Source organism: Colobus angolensis, unplaced genomic scaffold (assembly GCF_000951035.1).
Source record: "Colobus angolensis palliatus isolate OR3802 unplaced genomic scaffold, Cang.pa_1.0 Scaffold462, whole genome shotgun sequence".
NCBI lineage: Eukaryota > Metazoa > Chordata > Mammalia > Primates > Cercopithecidae > Colobus > Colobus angolensis.
The window spans coordinates 96,918-117,893 of NW_012118066.1; the positions used below are offsets into that span (position 1 = coordinate 96,918).

At 55.5% G+C, this 20,976-nt stretch overlaps 1 protein-coding gene across 2 annotated transcripts; it reads right to left on the bottom strand.

The window, feature by feature from the left end:
• Positions 1-2,911: 2,911 nt before the first annotated feature.
• ITIH4 (inter-alpha-trypsin inhibitor heavy chain family, member 4) lies at positions 2,912-20,866 on the bottom strand. 2 transcript variants are annotated; one of them, XM_011958238.1, is made up of 24 exons: positions 20,749-20,866; positions 19,369-19,529; positions 17,310-17,414; positions 17,008-17,170; positions 16,758-16,868; positions 16,096-16,224; positions 15,053-15,169; positions 14,614-14,782; positions 14,410-14,535; positions 14,046-14,227; positions 13,781-13,966; positions 11,194-11,333; positions 10,836-10,990; positions 10,502-10,528; positions 10,151-10,201; positions 9,965-10,003; positions 9,607-9,729; positions 8,668-8,742; positions 8,459-8,485; positions 8,254-8,370; positions 7,093-7,267; positions 3,822-3,976; positions 3,603-3,699; positions 2,912-3,112 (listed from the first exon to the last, which is right to left on the bottom strand). In XM_011958238.1, exons 1-24 carry the CDS (start codon positions 20,836-20,838, stop codon positions 3,043-3,045), a joined length of 2,790 nt encoding a protein of 929 aa, XP_011813628.1. In that variant the 5' UTR covers positions 20,839-20,866; the 3' UTR covers positions 2,912-3,042. The 2 variants fall into 2 exon arrangements, with proteins under 2 accessions (XP_011813628.1, XP_011813629.1); XM_011958239.1 differs by lacking the exons at positions 9,965-10,003; positions 10,151-10,201.
• Between the last annotated feature and the right edge of the window lie 110 nt (positions 20,867-20,976).

Here is a 20,976-nt window from a genome sequence, read left to right on the forward strand (position 1 = left end):
TGAAGGACAGTCCAGGGGCAAATGTTTGTCATCAGAGGAGCCCCCCAGGTGGCTCCAGGGTGCTAATGGCAGGCCGGTGCTTGTTGTTGCTCTAGGGAGGGGGCCACATAGACATGGCTCCCATCTTGAAGGCCTCCTCATAGCCCCAGGGTGAATGTGGCAGACAGCCAGGCTAGACAGGTTAAAAGGGCCCAGGCCTAAGAAAGGACCCCTCCATAGTGGGCGAGTCCCCCCATCCTGTTCAAGCCTGGGTTGGTTGAGAAGCCATATTTTTCTTGAGATGGGGTCTCACTCCCATTGCCCAGGCTGCAGTCGTACAGTGATATGATCACAGCTCACTGCAGCCTCGACTTCTCAAGCTCAGGTGATCCTCCCACTTCAGCCTCCAGAGTAACTGGGACTACAGGCATGTGCAATCAAACCTGGCTAATTTTTGTATTTTTTGCAGAGACAGGGTTTTGCCATGTTGTTCAGGCTGATCTTGAACTCCTGGGCTCAAGCGATCTGCCCTCTTCGGCCTCCCGAAGTGCTGGGATTATAGGTGTGAGCCACTGCCCCCGGCCCACATAGCTTTAAAACAGTCATCTTGAGGTCAGTTTCCACATCTATGAAATGGGGAGAAGGATCCTGCCAGGCGAAGGATGTGAAAAGGCGTCCTCGTTATGGTTTCTGGTCCTCCTCAGGTGTCTCCAGGAAGACAGTTCCAGTAGCAGTCACGTGAACGGGTTGGGAGGCAGGAGTCGGCTACCCTTAACCCATAGGCCGGGTTCTGCCTTCTCCCCATTCCACATCACCCTGGTCCCTCCTGTCCCTGCCCAGCCCTCCCTCCCTCCCCTTTCAGGGTAGAAGCCATGCTCTGTGGTGAGGTGTGCACCACCTGTGCTGGCCTGGCCCCCCTCTCCTTCCACCTCATCCCACAGCATCTCCTTCTGTCATCTTCCCCAAACTTAGCACACAGTGTCCTGGCTCCAGGCCTGGACGCATGCTGTTCCCACCACCTGGTGTCCTTGCCCTCCTTTTCCACTGGGCTAACTTCTCTCCATTTTTCAAATCTCAGCCCCTACATTGCCTCCAGGAAGCCTTCCCTGCCACCCCTAGGCTTCCTGATCATCCCCGTGTCTCCCTTTGGGCTCCCGCAGCACCTGGTTATTTTCTGGGGGGCAGTTACCACCACAGGCATTGTGTCTGCCATGGTGCCCAGTGTGCCCACAGTACTCAGACAGGGCCTGGTCCAAGCTGGAAAGCACTTGCTGGATGAAAGAGTGAAGAGCATGGGCCTATTTCCAACTGTCACAGAGAACACCTGCCCTGCAGGTGCTGGCAGGGCCAGAAAATCAACTGTGACTCCTCCGCTGTTGCACAAATTCAGCAGCCAGTCCAGGGGGTCATGTCCCACAGGGTGAGCTTGGGGTGGAACACCTCTCTCATCCCTGTATGACAGGGCTAGCCCCACAGCAAATCCCCCTGAGCCGCTCTCAGGTCACACAGCCCTGGCCTGAGCCCCCGGAACAACCTTTACAAAGCGACTCTGCCTGAGATGCCTATCTGCCAAGGAGGCTCGACAGGGAGGCAGCAAAGCAGCGGGGAGCGTTTCTGTGCTGCTGGTGACCCCTCTCATCAGTCTGCACTTTGACCCTTTTAGAAAGACCCATTGAGCAAATACCCTCTTCTAGCTCAAGAGCTGCGAAAGGACGTTTCCCTGATGATCTGGTGTTTTTTTAGCAAGCAAATGAGCCCAGTTGCTGCTTTACCTTGGCTTCCAGGAAGCTCACAGCAAAGCCTTGTGCTCCGTCACTGCTGCAGCTTCCCCTACCCTGATGTCCCTGAGTTCACAATCCTGCTTGGCCCTTTTATCCTTACACTCGTAGATTTTGGTTTTATTCTCTTTAAGCTTTTTATTGGTGAGCCATAGGCTCATATCCTTTTTTCAGAAGTAGGTGGGATAACAGTAATTTTTGTTTCTTCTCTGAGGCAGGGTCTTGCTCTGTTGCCCAGGCTGGAATGCAGTGGCATCATCATGGCTCTCTGCAGCCATGACCTCCCAGGCTCAAGCAATCCTCTAACCTCAGTCTCCCAAGTAGCTCGGACTACAGGCATGTACCACCATGCCAGCTAATTTTTGTATTTTTTGTAGAGATGGGGTTTCATCATGTTGCCCGGGTTGGTCTCAAATTCCTGGACTCAATCGATCCTCCCGCCTTGGCTTCTCAAAGTGCTGGGATTACAGGTGTGAGCCACTACACCCAGCCGTAAATTTTTTAAAGTATACGTTGCCCATACAGGAATTGGTGGAATCTTTGGAGTGCCTAACTCTGGGGCAAGAACAGGGAAGGAGACCCTCAACAGCACAGGATTTAGAGTTGGGACCCAGATCTGCCCCATTAGACAAGAGGTTCCTGGGAACAGGCCTATTTCCCTGCTGCACCTGGGCCTTCGCCTCTGTGTCTCCTTCGAAGACCCGGTGCTTCCTTACAAGACAATGAGCAGACAGGTCTGCTCCTCAGCACAGCTGTGAAAATCAAACTGTGTAAAGCAAGTCCCATTGCAGAGAGGTCCAAAAGCTCACTGAGAAAGTTTAGGAGTTGGACTAGAAAGAATTCCAACCCCGTTCACTCTTTTTTTTTTTTTTTTTTTTGGTAGTCAAAACTGAACCTCTGCTCCTGGAGAATGCTCCCAGTCCTGGGCCCCTAGCTGGGGGCGGGAGTGACATCTCAAATGGGTGGTTGGAGCTCAGTTTCCTTGTTTGTAAAGTGAAGTGGCTGGACTGAAAGCTCAGCATGGGCCCTCCTGGCCATGGCCCTTGAGAGCTGACAGTGGAAGCTTCCGTGTTCCATGATGCTAAAGGTTCAAGATGCAAGGCTGAGGCCCTAGGGTTTGGCCACATGGAACCAGAGACACCCACTTCCCGGGCTCACACCACCTTTCTTTATTTGTAATGAGTGGGACTTTTTCTCCCCATGGTGGTCCAGGCCCCAGAAGTGGCCCTGCAGTTGTAAGGGGGCAGCCAAGCGTACAGGCTGGACACAGCTCCTTCCATCAGAACTACAGCTCCACAGACCAGCAGGAAATCTCCACTCCCGGGGGCCCCTCCTGGTAATCCAGCTTGAGCTCTCTGAAATGGAAAGACAGACAGACAGATAGGCATGTGGTCAGCAAATCTCAGGTGTGGTGGGAAAGGAGGGAGACAGCTGGGGACAGGAACATGGAGGGTAGGGAGTCCGGGGGTCCCTCTAGAATTCCCTCCAGCACAGGCGAACAAGGCCCAGTCACCCAGAGCACTACCCTAGAGAAGTCAGTATGTGAGGTCTCCAGGGTTTGGGGCTCTGGGAGTTCAGGGTGTGGACAGGGAGAGGTTCCTACCGTCCCCAACCAACCCCAGGGATCTCAGGGCCCATGTGTTTTCTGTGGGTCTGAGAAGGCCATCCATCTTTTGTGGGGTCACTGAAAAGCTGGCTTAGACATGTCTACAGCATCAACCTTCCACCGGACTGTGTCTAGTTCCTGGGCAAGGACAGGAGTGGGGCCCTGGAGAGCCTGGCTCCTGGCCTCCCAGTCCCCACCCCACCCCAGCCGGGCTCAGTGGTCTGCTTGTGCCGAGTCACCTGGTGGCAGAGTAGTCACTGCCCTGAACCCTCAGCGTGCGTCTACTGTCATCTGACGCTGCTGGAGATTCCCAGAGCACCTCCTGGTAAAACTGGCCTGAGATACAAAGGGTGGGTCAGTAAGGGTGAGAGACAGAGGGAGCCTGGGAGGCGCATGCAGGGGAGGGTACCGCCTGTTCCCGGGCACAGCTGGTTTCTGAGGAAGGCCGGGCACAGTACCAAGGGACCCGCCAACGTGGCTGGAGAAGCGGCCAGTGTCGCGCAGAAGCAGCCGGAGCCCCTCCCCACGGCCATCCCAGGACAACAGGCCGATGGTCACTTTGTCTGGGTCACTGAGCAGCAGGAGGCCCGTCTTGTCCATGGTCATCTTCAGGCTGTGGAAAGACCCAGCGTCTTGAGCGGGAAGGTAGAGATGCGTGCTCGGAGCCTCAGTAGTCAGGGTGGGGAGCGGGCTGGGCTTCCCCTCTTATCCAGGAAGTCATGGAGTGACCTTGGGTAGGAAGGCCCTTAAATCTTCTGGGTTTCCGTTTCCTCATTGGTAAAATAGGACCAAACTTAACCTAATGATGTCCGGTTTCCCCAGCACTTCTTTTCTTTCTCTTTTTTGTGGGGGCAGGGACAGGGTCACTCTGTCCCCCAGGCTGCAGTGCAGTGGTGTGATCTCAGCACACTGCAGCCTGTGCCTCCTCGGCTCAAGTGATTCTCCCACCCCTGCCTCTCAAGTAGCTGGTACTGCAGGTACATGCCACCATGCCCAGCTAATTTTTTTTATTTTTAAGAGACACAGGGTTTCACCATGTTGCCCAGGCTGGTCTCGAACTCCTGAGCTGAAGCAATCTGCCAGCCTCAGCCTCCCAAGGTGCTGGAATTACAGGCGTGAGCCACCGCGCCAACCTCTGGTTTTCTTAAATTCACTTTCTCATAAATTAGTTTTATATGATTGAAGGAGTTTCTCTGATGCATCCACTGTATCCCTTTTGTTCTGCAGCTGGTGCACTCTCTTTGGATGACTCGTGTTTGATCACGTGTTTAATGTCTAAAGGGTAAGCCTCTTCTCATTCTGTCTCCTCATTTTTTTAGTTAAAATAGCCCTTGAAATTCTTGCCTTTTTGGTGTTCTCATGAATGTTAGGTTCCTTTAAGCATGTTGAATAAGACCCTGCTGTTACTCAGAGGTTATTTTAAACAAATTTTCCCTAAACATACACTGTCCTGTTGTTTCAATTCAATCTAAAAGATGTGGGTTTTTTTTTTTTTTTTTTTTTTTTGAGACAGAGTCTCGCTCTGTCACCCAGGCTGGAGTGCAGTGGCGTGATCTCAGCTCACTGCAAGCTCCACCTCCTGGGTTCAAGCGATTCTCCTGTTCAAGCGATTCTCCTGCCTCAGCCTCCTGAGTAGCTGGGATTACAGGCATGCGCCGCCACCACACCCGGCTAATTTTTGTATTTTTAGTAGAGACAGTGTTTCGCCATGTTGGCCAAGTTGGTCTCCAATTCCTGACCTTAGGTGATCCACCTGCCTCGGCCTCCCAAAGTGCTGAGATTACAGGCATGAGCCACTGCGCCCAGCCTATTTTTCTTTTTTCTTTTTTTTGAGATGGAGTCTCGCTCTGTTGCCCAGGCTTGAATACAGTGGAGTGATCTCCACTCACTGTAAGTTCTGCCCCCCAGGTTCATGCCATTCTCCTGCCCAGCTAATTTTTTTGTATATTTAGTAGAGACAGGGTTTCACAGTGTTTGCCAGGTTGGTCTCAATCTCCTGACCTTGTGATCCTCCCGCCTCAGCCTCCCAAAGTGCTGGGATTACAGGCGTGAGCCATGGCGCCCGGCCACCTATTCTTCTTTATGTCTTCTGTAGCTCATGAAAGTATTTGGACTTTCTCTCCCCATAATTAATAGGATTTTACTTCTATTTCATTTTCTAGGCATAAAAATGCTATTGATTTTAGTGAATCTACAAGATAGCAAGGAATTTCAGATTTTTTTTTTTCTTTTTTCTTTTGGGGACAGGGTCTTACTCTGTCGCCCAGGCTGGAGTGCAGTAGTATTAACTTAGCTTACTACAACCTCCATCTCCCAGGTTCAAGCAATTCTCAGTCTCCTGAGTAGCTGGGTTACAGGTGCCCACCACCACACCTGGCTAGTTTTTGTATTTTTAGTAGAGACGGGGTTTCACTGTGTTGGCCAGGCTGGTCCCAAACTCCTGGCCTTAAGTGATCCACCCACCTCGGCCTCACAGAGTGTTGGGATTACACTTGTGTTGGGTGGCATGAGCCACCGTGCCTGGCCAACTTTTAGATCTTTTATTTTTGAGATGGAGTCTCACTCTGTCGCCTAGGCTGCAGTGCAATGGCATGATCTCGGCTCACTGTAACCTCCGCCTCCCGGGTTCAAGTGATTCTCCTGTCTCGGCCTCCCAAGTAGCTAGGATTACAGGTGCATGCTGCCATGCCTGGCTAATTTTTTGTATTTTAGTAGAGATGGGGTTTCACCCTGTTTCCCAGGCTGGTCTCAAACTCCTGAGCTCAGGCAATCCACCCACCTCAGCCTCCCAAAGTGCTGGGATTATAGGCGTGAGCCACCGCACCGGGCCTAGATCTTTTATGAAATCGGGAAGGTTTTTGGGTGAGCCCTTGGATTAGCTGGGCGTGCACTCATCTGTCAAATGCAAGGGAGTTCCCGAGGAGGGCTGGGTGAGGCAGGGCTGGACAGGGCTCTCCACACTTGGAAAAGGGTGAGCTATGACACAGGCCGGGGGCTCGGAGGCCACTGCCCACAGAGGACCAGGGCCTCAGCCCTTCCCCGAGGCCCCTCGTGATCTGCAAAACTGGAAGACTGTCCCTGGAAGGCCACTGTGAAGCAGTGAGCTCCCCCACCCAGAAGAAGTGGCCTTCTGCCTCCATTATTCACCAGCTGCTCAGTATTTGAGGCCACTGACTTGTGTCTCCTTAGCAAAGCTCCAGGATATGCTAAAGAGAATGCTGGTAACCTGCTGTCAACAGTGCTCTCTAGCTTCTCACCACTGGCATCAGAATATCACGTCACTACGTAGACAGTGCCATCCTGTGGGGTGCCTGGCGGCCACTGCATCATCTGATGGCAAAGTGCTCCCAACTACACTCTCTCATTGGGTTCTCCCCTCAGCCTTCTGACTCTGGGCCAGGATGATTAGTACTGGTTATTAGTGAAGAAACTGAGGCTCAGAGGGACTAAGCTGCCTGCCCAGGGTCACAAAGGATTAGCAGCAGAGCTAGCTCCAAACCACACTGTCTCCTGCATGGGATAGTGACCCGGGTTAGGTCCCCAGGACAACTCCTCAGTGCCCTCTGGAACTGCAGGGGTATACGGCAGGGCTCTTGTCTCTTTGCACCTTCTGTGAGTGTAGCCGCTCCATTCTCAGGTCCATGGCCTCAGGCCACCTGCTGGTACCATCATCAGCCACTGTAGCCTGAAAGGGCAACTCCTGGCCCCGGGCTCCAGCCTGGGCCTTACCCGGGCATCACTGAGAACAGCGTCTCCTTCCACTTGTACGCAGAGCTTCTTCGGTTCCGAGTTACCACCACGTGTTCAGGGGATGCGTGAACCCGGACCGGAGGGTTCTTGAAGGTCACTTCGATCCATGAGAACCCAGCCTTCTCCCTCTCATACTGGCCAGTCACCTCAACCTCTGGGAAGACCAGACCAGAGAGGTCAAAGTTGGGCCCCAGCCAGGGCTGACACCGACCTGCACAGGGAGTCCTCCCTGATCACAGCCCCTGGAGTTCCGCAGCAGCTCCCTCCCTCATCAGGAGGGGCGTCCCTTTCTCAGCACTCCTTCATACTGGGGGCTGGCTCGCACAATCCCTCCACTCACCCCTGGTGTCTATGGCTTTGGAGGGGCCCCTAAATCCTCAGCGATGGCCACCCTCGATAAGGCCTTTGAGAATTAACTTGTCTCCAGTCAACAAGCCTTCAGAACGCCCTACGGAGCGCCTGGCCCTGAGCTAGATGCCGCAGCCAAGGGTAAGATGGAGAATCGGTGCTCCTTGCCCTCAGGAAAGACACTCCCAGGGCTGAGTGGGGAAGTGGGAGACCGCATGCATCCGAGGAATGAGAAAGCCATGGATGTCCTTTGGCTTTGAGCGGGGCTGGGCGGTGGGGGGGCGAGCATCGCTGAGTGGAGTGTGTCTCCATGTCTGGTTCAGGAATGAAGGGGCGGGGCCCAGCCAGCACCCCTGTCTCTTCCTGCCATTCTCATCCACACCTTCTAGGGTCTCATCTTTTGGGGCTCTGTATCTGCAGGCACTAACTCCTCCATGTGGAACATCCTCGTGCTGGTCTGTGTGTGCCCGCCAGGGCCCTGCCATCCCTATGTGACCCCAGGAAGCTCCCTGGACCCTTGCCCCACCCTGGCTCCTCCTCTAGGCTCACCTCCACATGGCTGCCATGCTTATCTGTGCCTAGGCCACCCACACCTGCACACAAGGTGCCCAGTGGAAGGTCCCTGGGGTGGCTGTGAGTGTGTACCCATGCCAGGGGTTGGAGGCAGGACCATGCCATGATCTGGGAGGGGCCTGCATGGGGCCAGCCTGCACGCACTGTGTGTGTCTCTGTGGGCAGGTGGTGGGTGTGTGTCAGTGGTGTCTGGGTCTCTCTGGGTGTGCCCCCTCTCACCTTGCTCAGGGTCTGAGAGCAGGTTCATTGGCCCCTGGTGGTGTCTGGGGTCCACACAGAGCCGCTCCACGCTTTGCCCAGGCAGTGGCAGGATGGCGGAGGGAGCCTGTATGGGGGCTGGGACAGCCGGGGCACGGCTCCTGGAGCAGGAAGGGCAGGCTGGGGGCAAGCATGCGGAAGGGGGCCAAGGGGGCTGGGAACTTACCTGGGGTTTGGGCTGTCACGGTTGTTTCTAAAAGAAGAAAAAGTCTGGGTTTAGGCAGCCCCTTCCTAAGGAGTGGGAGGTTGAGGGAAGGAGCAGTGACTAGGTGTGGCCGGGTTCCCTCTCTACTTCAACATCAAGACGCTCACGTGACAGGTCACTCCCCTCCCAGGATCCCCCTGTTAGGACAGGGCCTCTGGCCTTGGGGGCACCTTTGATTTTGGTATTCATGACGTGAGACACAGCTGGATCAGGATTTGAGGTGGCTGGTGGTGCTGAAGCAGGCATCAGGGCAGGAACATCAGGAAACAGAAAGGGAGCAGGGAGACCGTCAGGAGGCGAGCAACCAGCGGCGCAGCCACCGCTGCCACCAAGCTCCAGCCCCCCATCCTGCCACATATACACTCCACCTAGAATGGCCTTTGTCACGGGAGATTTTCAAACAGAAGGGCATGCTGTCAGGGATAGGTCCAGCCTGGCTCTGCAGCTGCGTTCGAGTGCAGATTTGGGGATCAGAAACAGTTCAAGGGACCTCTGTTGACTTTCTGAACGGAGGAAGCCCTCCCTTCCTAGAACGTTTCCTCGTGAAAACTCAGCCTCTAGAGTAGAGTGGATCCTACTCAGTGAAAGTAAAGGACAGGTGAAGTCCTGCCTTGGGGAGGGGAGGCCTGATGTCCGTACAAGGGGTAGTGGGGAGAGGGGCCTTCAGAGGGAGGAAACTGGCAAGGACTGCTCCAAAGAGTGCTGTGACGTGCACACTTGGCCAGTCTCTGCCCCTCTTAGGGCCGAGGGTCCCCTCTGAACAAGGAGTGTGGGAGAGGCTGCTCCGTCACAGCCTGTGGTCTGACAACCTCAGGGCAGCTGAAGGACCTGGGAGAGCTCGCACCTGAGATGAGACGCTGAGGACTGGGCATGGGGCAGCTGCAGAGAGCTGGGAAGGTGAGGACAGCCTCCTTAGGAAATGCACTCCCACCCCGGCCCCAGTAAATGATCCCAGGTTGAACTGACCCACAATTACTTCACCTCGTGCTCTCATCAGCCATCCCTGGCCTGGCCTGTGGTGCGTGCTTTACCCCACCCCCCTCTGTGGGGCAGGCTGAAGGACCACCATGAGGAAACTGAGGCTCTCACAGGACCGGAAGGCAGCTTACAGATGGCCAGACGGCGGAATGGGCGGAGAGCAGCACGGTCAGGAGAAACAGGTCCTGGGCGTCCAAATTGCACCGGGCTGAGAACCCCGGGTCCGAAATTCAACAGGGAGCCAGCAGCTCCAGCTTTGGAGAAGTTGACAGATGCAGTCTTCTCTCAGGTGGGGTGTGGGTCCTCACAGCCAGGGCTTGAGATCCACCCACGAGTGGGTGCAGAGAGGGCAACTACGTCCCCTCTCCCCACACCCGGCCAACTCAGGGAGCCTCTCCCCCCACAGCTGGGAGATAATCAATGCTGGAACAATAATGGACCCCCCTCGAACTCGGCCCCCCGGGGATGTGGCAGAAACCCTCAAACTACCTTGTCTACTCAATCCTCTTCTTGGAGAAAAGGAAGCCTCTGTGTGGTCAAGTCCTAATCAGATACAACTGAACTGAGGCCCGAGGGCTGTCACCAGCCAGAGGAGCTGGGCAAGGCACTCCCCTCCATAGCCAGGACCGAGCCCAATCTGTCAATCTCCCCTCCCCCAACCTCCTACTTTTTCACCTGGTTTTGGCATTTTTGCTCCCTGGAGATAATATCTGATGAAAGTGGAACCTGGAAATCAGTGGGACCTGGGTTTGCATCTTGCACCCACCTTCCTGTGGCCCCACTTGGATGGGGACTATATTCCTAGTGCTGGGGACAGGGCCTGAGGAGCAGCCAATATTTGAATGCACAGGTGACTAAATGCACCAGCGTGCTGGGTCAGACTATGCTGCCTCCTGGCAGCAGGGCTGGGCTGGAGAGACCTGGGCAGACTTGGGCCCTGGCCAGCAACCTCACAGGGCTGGTGCCCTGGACCCTGTGTTAGCAGACCACCACCCAGCACAGCCTTTGAGGATGTTCGCTGCTTACCTGAGTGGACATTCCTGTTTCTACTTTCTGGATGAAACAGAGAGACAGACAGACAGACAGAGACACAGACAGACACTGTCAGGGTGGTTTTCATCAATTCGAAGCGCTTGTGTTTTATCTTGCTACCCAATCCTGGACTAGATCGTAGGTGCAATGAATTTGGGGAGATAGGAGACCCGGCTTCACCTTCCTCATCAGTGAATAGGCTGAATCTCCCAGGGGGAGTCTGTTGGGGACACGGTTGGGGTCTTGGTCAGGATGCAGGGAAGAGTTGGGAGAATGCTGGGTCCAAACTCTGCTACCTGGGAGGCTGAGATCTCAACCCCACACCCACCGCCTTCCACGGGCTTCTCAGCAACTTGAGACTGCTCTTGGTCTTCGGGTTTGGTGACTACCATAGATGTGAGAGGCGTGACAAAGCTGTAGGCAAGCGATAAATTCAGCGCTCGGGTCCGGAGGGCCTGCTGATCAGCGTCAGGTGCGGAGACACTGTAGGTGAAGGACATCAGAGCTCAGAAGGTCCCTGAATTCGGAAACAGATTTTCCATCCAGCCCCTTCTAGGGAGGTCCCTCTGGGAGCATCTGGAGCTTGGACATGATACCAAGCCCCCTCTCTCCACGCTTAGGTGCTGTCCCGTGCCACCGGTGCCTGCCCCCTACCGACAGGCTTAGGGAGGTGCTGATGCGCTCACGTTTGCTCCAGCAGCTGCTGGATAGTCAGGTATGCCCAGAGCCTCTCCATGAAGTTGTGGAAGATATACTTGGGGCTCTGGAACTCCGCCTCCTGCTCTGCCACGCTGGACTCGGTTTGAAAAGTGATGTCCTGCGTAGGCTGGAAAGAGGGGCCCAGCCAGGGCAGGAACAGTGAGGGCCGGACATCTGCATCTGGCCTGGCACTTCCGAGCTCTTCCATGATTGGAGCTGGGGCAGGTCCCACACACTGACTGTGGGGACTGCATTTCCTTTGAGTGGGGTAAGGAGGGGGCTTAGGGGTGTAAGGGGCTCAGTCACAGAGCATACAGGGATGAGATGGAGGTGAAGATAAAAGGTAACAAAGTAGCCCAGGTGCAACAAGGCAGGCAGGGCGCCAGGACTCAGATCAGCCAAACCTCTGGAAGAAAGGGATGGGAACCTCAGGCCAGTGTAGAAACAGCAGCGGGAAGGATTTGCAAGTGAAGTGTGGAGCAGGAAGGGGTCCTAGCTACAGCCTGCCCTTACCCTAAAGGTGGGGGAAAGGGACAGGGAGGGAAGGACCTTCCCGGGGCTCAGAGGCAGAGTTGAGAACAGAAGGCAGATGTCGTGGCTCCGGGTCTGGGGCTCCATCCACCCCAACGGCTGTCCCTGTGGAAGCAGGCCCCTCTGCGGCTGGCCACTGTGGGACCCTGACAGGGAAGCATGCACCCAAGCTCTGTGCGAACCCGCTCCCTCCTCCCTCAGGGAGGGGCCTGTGGTCTCAGACTGACCCAGCTTGCTGCCTGGGAAATGGGCTCCTAAGGCAGAGGAATCCCAGGCCTCTCCCACCAGAGCTCCCCGAGTGGCCAAGAGACCTTTTCACAATGTGGATCAGACCTCTGCCTCTACTCCCACTGGAACAGCCTGTCTCTCACCCTGGCTGGCTTTCCACAGCTTCGGCACACACAGGCTACCTGCATGGATTTTGCCCCATCCACACATACAGCTACTTAATTGATATTTTTCCTTAAATGAACTTTAAGTAGGCTAACAATTTTTACTTGGCTTTATACCCATAAAATCTTGGATCTGGGCCAGGCGCAGTGGCTCACGCCTGTAATCCCAGCACTCTGGGAGGCCAAGGTGGGCGGATCACAAGGTCAGGAGATCAAGACCATCCTGGCTAACATGGTGAAGCCCCGTCCCTACTAAAAATACAAAAAATTAGCCAGGCGCGGTGGTGAGCACCTGTAGTCCCAGCTACTTGGGAGGCTGAGGCAGAAGAGTGGCTTGAACCTGGGAGGTGGAGCTTGCAGTGAGCGGAGATCTCACCACTGCACTCCAGCCTGGATGACAGAGCGAGACTCTGTCTCAAAAAAAAAAAAAAAGAAAGAAAAAAAAGAAAACTTAGGTCTGAGGTTCAGGTCATATTTTTCAGAATACACATTAAAATAAGTAAATAACTACTAAAACAAAGCCACGTCTGTCTGTGAACTCCCTGAATCACCTTGGGTTCTGCACTGTGGGAATTCACGGCCTCCAATCTAAATCAGCTGCGGACATGTATGGAGTGCTTACACTGGACATCAATCACAGTGACTTTATGAGGGGGGCAGGGACTTATTCCCATGTTTACACAGGAGGAAACTGCGGTACATGGAGATTAAGTGACTTCTCCATGTCTCCCATCTGGGAGGTGGCAGAGCTGGGTTTGAAGCCAGGCAGGGTGGCCACACAGCTTGTACCAACAGTCATGACACTTGGGGACTTGTCCTGAGACAAGGCCATGGGCCCCCAACGCCCACTGCTATTCTCTTCACATACACTGCCCTCATGCCACAGGAGCCTAACGTTCCTCCACTGCCCCATCTGGACTCTTCCCACCTCCTACTTATCCCTTAGTCTCTGCTGGGCTTCCTCCAGGAAACCCTCCCTGATCCCCAGGCCAGGCTGGGGCTCCTACTGCTGCTCCCCTGAGTCCGGGGTTAGATCCCAGCCTGTAGCTCGTTTGTGTGATGATATGTCCTTGGGCTGTCTCTCCCTTGAGGGCACGGAGGGGTCAACCTCATTCACTGCTGCACCCCAGGGCCTGAAGAAGGCCCTGCCGCAGGGCTGGTGCTCAGTTTCTCTTTGTGGAATGACAGGGGGTCCCTGGAAGGAGGAGGGAAGGCTGGGCAAGGACAGGGTGCCACGTAGCAAGCTGGGCTCTTGGCCCGGTTGCAGTGGGGCCCAGGGCAAGCTGTCTGCCCTGCCTGGAGCTCAGTCTGCTCATCTGTGAAATAGGAGCAGCCCTCCCCTGTCCAACTGCAACCTGAGAGGGCTGGTACCAGGACAGGAGGGGATGACAACTAGGGAGGAATCCCTGCCCTCACCTGAGCTCACAGGTGCACACACCAGTTGCCGAGGGCCTGTGTGTGCTGGGCACAGCACAGGTGGTCTCATGAGAATCACTCCATTTTCTCATTGAATCCTTGCCATGCCCCTGTGTCATCCACAGGCAGCAGAGGGGAAAGCTGGAGTGGGGCAGGTCTGGGATTGGAGCCCAGCCCCTCCGGATGCAGAGGTGGAACTGCCCTTCCCCTCCAGGGTGGCTTTGGCCACACTCACCAGCTTCCCACTGACTGTGGCTGTGAGCACGTCAGGCCCCTGGTCCTGGAGCTTCCCAGCCACCACCATCTCTGAGCCCTTGAAGAGGAGCCGGAAGTTGTTCTGAGTGATCTCCTCCACGGCATTGCTTGGGTACTCGAAGGTCACTGCTGTCAGCAGTGGGTTGGCCACTTCCTGGTAGAAGTCCTGCAGAGTTGGGGGTGTCATAAAGGCCAGGCTGGGTCTGCCCACTTCTCTGTGCAGCCCTCCTGGGGCATGCTGGCACCTGGAGCTGCAGGGCAGAGTCCGAGTCCTCATGGATGCGCCGGGCCAGGCCACCGTTGTCCAGTGCCAGCTTCTCTAGGAAGGCATAGCTGACGTCGAAGCCGAAGCCCAAGCAGAAGAGGCTGTACCGGCCACTTACAGCTTCCCGCACATTTTTCTGGATGCTCCTGGGGTTAGTCTCCCCTGGACCCAGGAGTTTGGGATGAGGGTGAGAAAACTGATTTGCTCGATGAATAGTTCTGGAACCTCAGAGCCGAGGGGCCTCAGTAACCCCCTCTCCCTGCCCAGGTCCCACAGCAAGCCCACGTGCAGCCCCAGCCACCTCCCCATGCAGCGTGTCCTGGAGTCGCGGGCAGGGCCCTCACCCACGGTGGGGTCGCCATCGGTGAGCAGGATGATGAGCGAGACGCTCCCGTCGGGCAGCCGCTCCTCCTGGTTGCTGCTGTCCAGCAACTGCACAGCCATCAGCATCGCATCATTGATGTTGGTCCCTGAGGAGCACGCACTCTCAAGGTGGCCCCCAGCCAGGAGCCCTGGAAGCCCCCACCCTGCAGGGCCACAGAACTTACCTCCCAGGGCCTGGATGCCAGCAGCGAAGCTCCTGGCCTTGTTCACGTTCTCGGCTGAGGCTGGCACCAGTGATGGCCTCCACTGAGTTGCTTCTGTACTGAAGACGATGAGGTTGAACTGGTCTCTGGGGCTGAGGTCATCCAGGATCTTGATTAGGGCTTCCCGGGTCTGGTCAGGGAGAGGAACTGCTTCAGAAGGGCTCCCTGAGGGCTCGTGTGCCCTTGGGCTGGCATCCTTGGACTCCTGTCTCAGGCGTGAGGTCATGGTATCGGCTCTAGGAACAGGGGCTGCCCTAGGCTCTGGCCAACCTTGGCTCCTGAGAACCACCCGCCCCACGGCGCCAAAAGGTGAAGGAAGGGGGTCTGCCTGTCGGACCACAGCTGACAGCATGAAGGGCCTGGGAGTTCTCAGGGCCCTGTCCTGGGCCACAGGACCTACCTGTTGGATTTTCCTGCCACTCATGGAGCCGCTCTTGTCAATGACAAAGACCACATTCTTGGGCATTGTGGTTAGGCCCTCGGGGGCAAAATAGTGTACAAAGTAGCCATTCTCGATCTGTGACCAGAGTAAGACCCACCCAGGCCATCAGAGCTATGATCGAGCCCTATCCCCATTCAGCCCCCTTACCCCAAACTCTTGGGTTTCTGTGCTCTGTTCCAATCCCATTTCCATCCCACTGCTAACCTCCCCAAAACCTTGCCCTCTTCAGGGCTCAGACCAGCCCCTTTCTTGCAGAAGCCTTCCCTGCTCATGCATAGCCCACTAGAACTCTCCCTGCAACTTTTCCTTCTGTTTGTTTTAGTATTTCAGATGGCTTATACTAAAAAGTTCAGACATCATAAACCTGACAACCATCAAAAGAGGGAGGACTTCAAAACCATGGGGTAAAAGGGAAGTATAATAACAATGGCAGAAATGGCTGGGCGTGGTGAATCACGCCTGTAATTCCAGCACTTTGGGAGGCTTAGGTGGGAGGATCACTTGAGCCCAGGAATTCAACACCAGCCTGGGCAACCTTGTCTCTACTGGAAAAAAAAAAAAAAATTAGCCAGGTATGGTGTTGCATGCCTGTAGTCCCAGCTACTAGGGAGGCTGAGGCAGGAGGATCTTTTGAACCTGGGAGTTTGAAGGTACAGTGAGCCATGATCGCACCAAAATACAACAACAATAATAATGCCAGAAACGAGTGTGAAAGAAACTACTGCAAATGTGTGTAAAACTGAGTTGTGAGCCCCCCAGCAGCAGAGGCAAAGAGGGAAACCCCACAGGGCAGATCTTCTCAGAGACAAACCTTTTCTGCTTGGGAAAGGGAATAGTTTCAGGGACAACACAACTAAATCACGTGTTTTCTGTCTGTGCCGGTCCCTGGTGTATACTGCTAAGTAAGGGTGGTTCTTTTCCTCTTCTAAAACACCCAAGCTCAGGCCCTTGCGGGTGGACAGACCTCCAGGCTGCTCTGCTCTTGCCTGGAGTCCACCCACCTGAATGGTGCCCCCGGAGATGGCCCGGTCCACATCATAGCGGATGATGAGGTGGCCGTCCAGGACTGTTTCTTGCTGCTCTGGGGACTTTTGCTGCTGGGAGAGCGTTGGCTTGAACCGGATGTGAGCCTGGGGGAATAATCTGGGCTGAAGTTGGGAGGAACAGCAAAGCCAGGCCAACAACACCCTCTACCCAGTCCATATATTGGGAAATGAGAATTCCAGGATGTAGCCTTGGGTCCATATTCCAGGGCACCTCCTTTCAGGCTGAGTTATTGATAGGTCACTTTCACATACGGGAGGGGTGTGATGGTGTGATGAGCGCCCTGTTCCTGGAGTTGTGCAAGCAGAGGCTGTTCCAGGATGTGTGCAGTCCAACCATCTCCTCCTCTCCACTTGGCCCCAGGACCCTCACATCAGTCTGTTCTCCAACCCCTTCCCAGACAGATCTCAGGGCTCATACGAGGACACCACAGTCCTTCTCTAGGCTTTGCCCTTCCCATCTGCCAAATGACAGCAAGGATGCAGAGATCTCAAGAGCCTCTCCAGCTCACACGTCACTGGACGGAGAGCCCATCCAGCTCTCTGGAAATCCAGGCTTATAGGGCTGGCCTGAAGGCAGGTTCCTTGGTACCCTTGCCTGCTGACCACAACAGACCCACCTTGGTCTTATTCTGCGAGGTGGTGAGGGCGTCTACCAGCTGGTTGGTCATGAAGGTGCTCTCTGTCTCCAGGAAGCTGATGCCCTGGGGCTCAAAGATATGAATGTCCATCTGGAGGCAAGAGGTGGGTCCCTGGGTCAGCCAGAAGCCTGGGTTGGGGCTCACACGAGGCCCAGGGGCAAAGAGGGGCCGTTCTCAGCAGGTCAAGGGTTATGCAGGAGGCATCCCCGCAAGAGGCAGCAGCAGGTACCTGCAGATGCTTGACCAGCTGCTGGGGCCGCACTTTCAGCAGCAGCTCATACACCCCCAGACACCGCTTGAGCAGTTCCTCATAGACCAGCTCAAAGGTGATCTTGGCATTGGGAGCCACACTGACAGACACCTGGAATTGCTCCATATTTCTCCCGGTGGCCCTGGGGGAGAAGGGCATCAGGCCTGCCCCTCCAGGACAGGTGGGGTAAGGCTGGTGGAGGTGGGGGCAGGGTTAAGGGCCAAAGGCAGGGTGGCCTATGTTTAGACCCTCTCCGCTGAAGCTGCCCCCTGCCAGCTCACTTGACGAGTCCAGCACTCTTTCCCTTGGCCACTGCTGCGCTGTACTGCGCCTGGGCTTCGGCCTTCTCCTTGATGATCCCTGGGTAGGTCACGCCATCGATGATCCTGGGGGCAGAAGGGTGGGAGTTGTTGAGAGCCTGGTGCGAGGGTCCCATTCCACTCCTGCCTCCTCCAGAGAGCCTTTCTGGACTTGGTGTGCCTCTTGACACAGTGACTCCCATCTTTGCCTGAGCCCAGGGCCATTTATTATGCATCTACTGCATACAAGACTCTGCACAGGGCACTCTGCAAAGTGCGCCAGGCCTCTAGCTCCTAGAGGTGTGTACGGTAACAGTAAGCATTCATTTTATAGAAGGGATGAAGGGGAGGCTGCAGAGGGGCAGGGCCGAGCTAAGTCCTGCCTTCTCTCCACCTGTCCAGTCTGGCCCAACTGGCCCACATTCCCACCTGCCCCTTCCACTTCACGGACCATTCCAGGGGAACCAGCTCATCACCAGCAAGAGCTCTCTGAGTCACACTTGTTCCCAGCCCTGCGTGCAGCCATGTAGGGCCAGGACTGAGGAGGAAGGAGATGCAGGGCTGGAGGCTCTGAGCCCTTTCCGCCTACAGCAGTCTCCCCCTTCCCTCCCATAAGAGGCAGGCACCCTGCAGGTAAGCTGGCATATCTGGAAGGAGGTTTTGGACAACTGGTGGACGGGACTCCTGAGTGTGTGGACACACTCCTAGCAGCCATCCTTTGGGGGCTGAGAAAGAATGGCCCGGGACATTTCTCAGGGAGGAAAATGACTTCACCAGAGCCTCCTTGTGGGGTAAGTAGGGATGTGCCTGGTCAACTTCACCTGCTCTATCTGTGGGTGGTATGGAAGTGTGGGAGTGTGTGGCAGCGGGCAGGAGGGGGAGCAGCCAGGATGTCAGGATTATGCGTCCCTCCTGCCTGATCTTCCTGGTTATAATTTAACTCCAGCCCCAGATGGGGCTGGTGAGTGGGCAGCGGCGCTTCTCCTCCTGGGTAGGCAGTACTTGATCTCTCCAGATGCCCAGCTGGGGCTCCTGGACAGGTCAGGGAGCAGGGAACCTGCTCTCTGCTCCCCCAACTCATGCAGCAACAGGATCAGGGTCCAGAGAATGCAAGTGACAGTCCTGGGCTCTCAGCAGATGCAACGGGCCTGGACCTGGCAACTGCTGACCCTGGCATCCATGTTGAAGGCTGACACAGCCCATAGGGCTTGCACTGCAAGCTGGGCAGCATAGGCCCGGGCTCTGGGTTAGGAAAAGTAGGGGCTGCTGTGGAGTGAGGGATGCGTGGGGCCTGAGGGAGGAGACCAGCCCCCACTGCAGTTTTCCAGAGGCCCCAGTGTGGACCCTGCATGAGAGACACTCCCTCTCTGCCCCACCATCGCCCTCTCTGTTTCTGGGAAAAGCCTTACTCTTGTCCTAAATCACAGCTTTTCCTGGCAGCAAGGGACAGACAGCGTCCTGGTGCATTTAGTAAACATTACAAAACTGAGTTGGGAAGGGTAGGCGAGGGTGGCAGAGGACAAAGTAAGGACCACCACTGGCTCAGAGTTCAGAGAAACCTCAGGCGTCTCTCATGCAGCCTGAGCAAAAATGTCCTCTGCAGGATCCCAGCTTGGGGCATAACTAGGAGAATCCTCCTCAAGCCACTCTCCACTGTGGGGAAGCCAAGGATCTAGGAGGTTTTCTGTACTTTGAGCTGGAATGTGCATCTTGGTGACTCCCTCTTGCCTGGTTTGGCCTCAGGAGGCCTCAAGTCTGTGCTCCTCAAAGGCAAAGCCACAAAGATGCTGTGGTTCTCTGCCTGCCACCTGGACAACACTTAGGGATGATGAATGGCTGGATGGAGGGAAGGACGGGGGTATCTTTGAGAATAAGTCCCTTGGCGAGTCCCTGTTCCCTGTGTGCCCCCCAGGTGCAGGGTGTACTCCTGAAGATGTACCCTGGCATGCCTCACTTCAAGAAGAGGGTTTGCCGGCACAGAGCAGATGGAGTCATAGCACTGGGGGGTGTGGAGAGGGGAGGAAGGTGAGAAGACACCTACATGGAGAAGTTGGTGATGAAGGCTTTCTTGGGCAGCTCCATCTGGAAGGTGGCCTCCTGCACAGTACTGGCCCTATTGACCACTCGGCTGGTGACGACCGTGTGGGCAAATCGGGATGAGACCCTGGAGTCCACGGTGAGGCTGTAGATATCGATACCATTCTGGACCAGCAAAGAAGAAGGGGAGTTGCAGGGTTTCAATGCCACCTCAGCTCAGGGTGACACTCTTCAAGAGTCGGCCCTGACTCTGGCTCCAGACCAAACCCTGGCCCCCAGTCTGACTAAGCCACTGACCAGGCCTCAGGCTGAACCCAGTGAGGCATCTCCTATGTGAACATTTGTCTCAGGTAAGAGGTAGCTGTGTGCTTCATTCCCCACCCTATGGCACCACAGGGCAGGGGTCGCGTCCTTCTTGATCTATGGGGGCCCAGAGCGCCCCTTGGAGAAGAACAAGCATGCAGGGAGTGGAGCTGGTGAAGCCGCGGCCAGTGTCTGGGAGGGCATCACACACTCAGCCTTTGGCAGGGGTGAGAGCCCTGGTGGGGTCAGGGAGCTTTGCACGCTGGCTTAGCTTTGCCCAGAAAAAGGGCAGTGACCAGGTCCTTTGATTTCTGGAGACTTTGGCCTCTGCGGCAACAGGAAAGCTCCCACCAGTCTCCTACCAGGAAGCCCTGGGAGCTGGGAGAATTCGGAGGTAGACTAGAGTCTGGTCTCTAAGAGTTGGGAATCTTCCTCTCTGCTCTGCAGTGGACCCTCCCCAACTCACCCCCTCTTCCGCAGGGCACTCCCTAGCATGTGCCATTTGCCTTGAGGCCTGTGTCCTCCGAGGAGGGGCACACGGGCACCTCTTACCTGCTTGTGTGCGACACGCTCACGCTCACCAGCTCTGCTTGGCTGCATGCGGCTACCTGAATGCAGTTTGGCACAGAGGTGCCAAGTGGCTTGTTTATGCGCTTGGGTATTTGCTCTGCGACAGACACTGTCCTAAGCACTTAATAGATACAACGGGTTTGGTTTTCACAACCACTACTCTCTGAATAGGTTCTAGTATTACCCTGTTTTACAGATGAGGAAACTGAGACATAGACAGAATAAATCACTGCCCTGAGGTCACTTACTAGAAAGTGGTAGAACCAGGCTCGTAAAACTGTATTTCCTCATTTGCAAAATGGAAATGATTGGATCATCCCCTCTATTAGGTGGGAGAATACCAGTAAGGCCCTTGGGGTAGTGTCTGGCGGGAGGTCTGCACCATTTTTTGGCACACACACTGATGCACACGCACTCGCGCTGGACACACTCGCACATGCGGAGGCTCTTCCCTACTTCCCAGGCATTCTCTCATCCCCCAGCTCATGCCACACCCATGGACACTGGCTACCTTTTGGGCGGTGGTGGTCTGGTGGATGGCCAGCAGTGAAAGCAGGACCAGAACTCTGCTGCAGGTACGGACAGGCCCTGGGGGCTTCATCGTGGCTCCAGTGTCTGCCAGGAGGCTTCTGAACTCGAGAGCAAGTGGGGAATGGATTAGTAACTTGTTTGCTGCCCCACCCACATGGGGGCAGGTTCTGGGAAATTGGCATCTACAAGCCAAAAACCACAGTGGCCT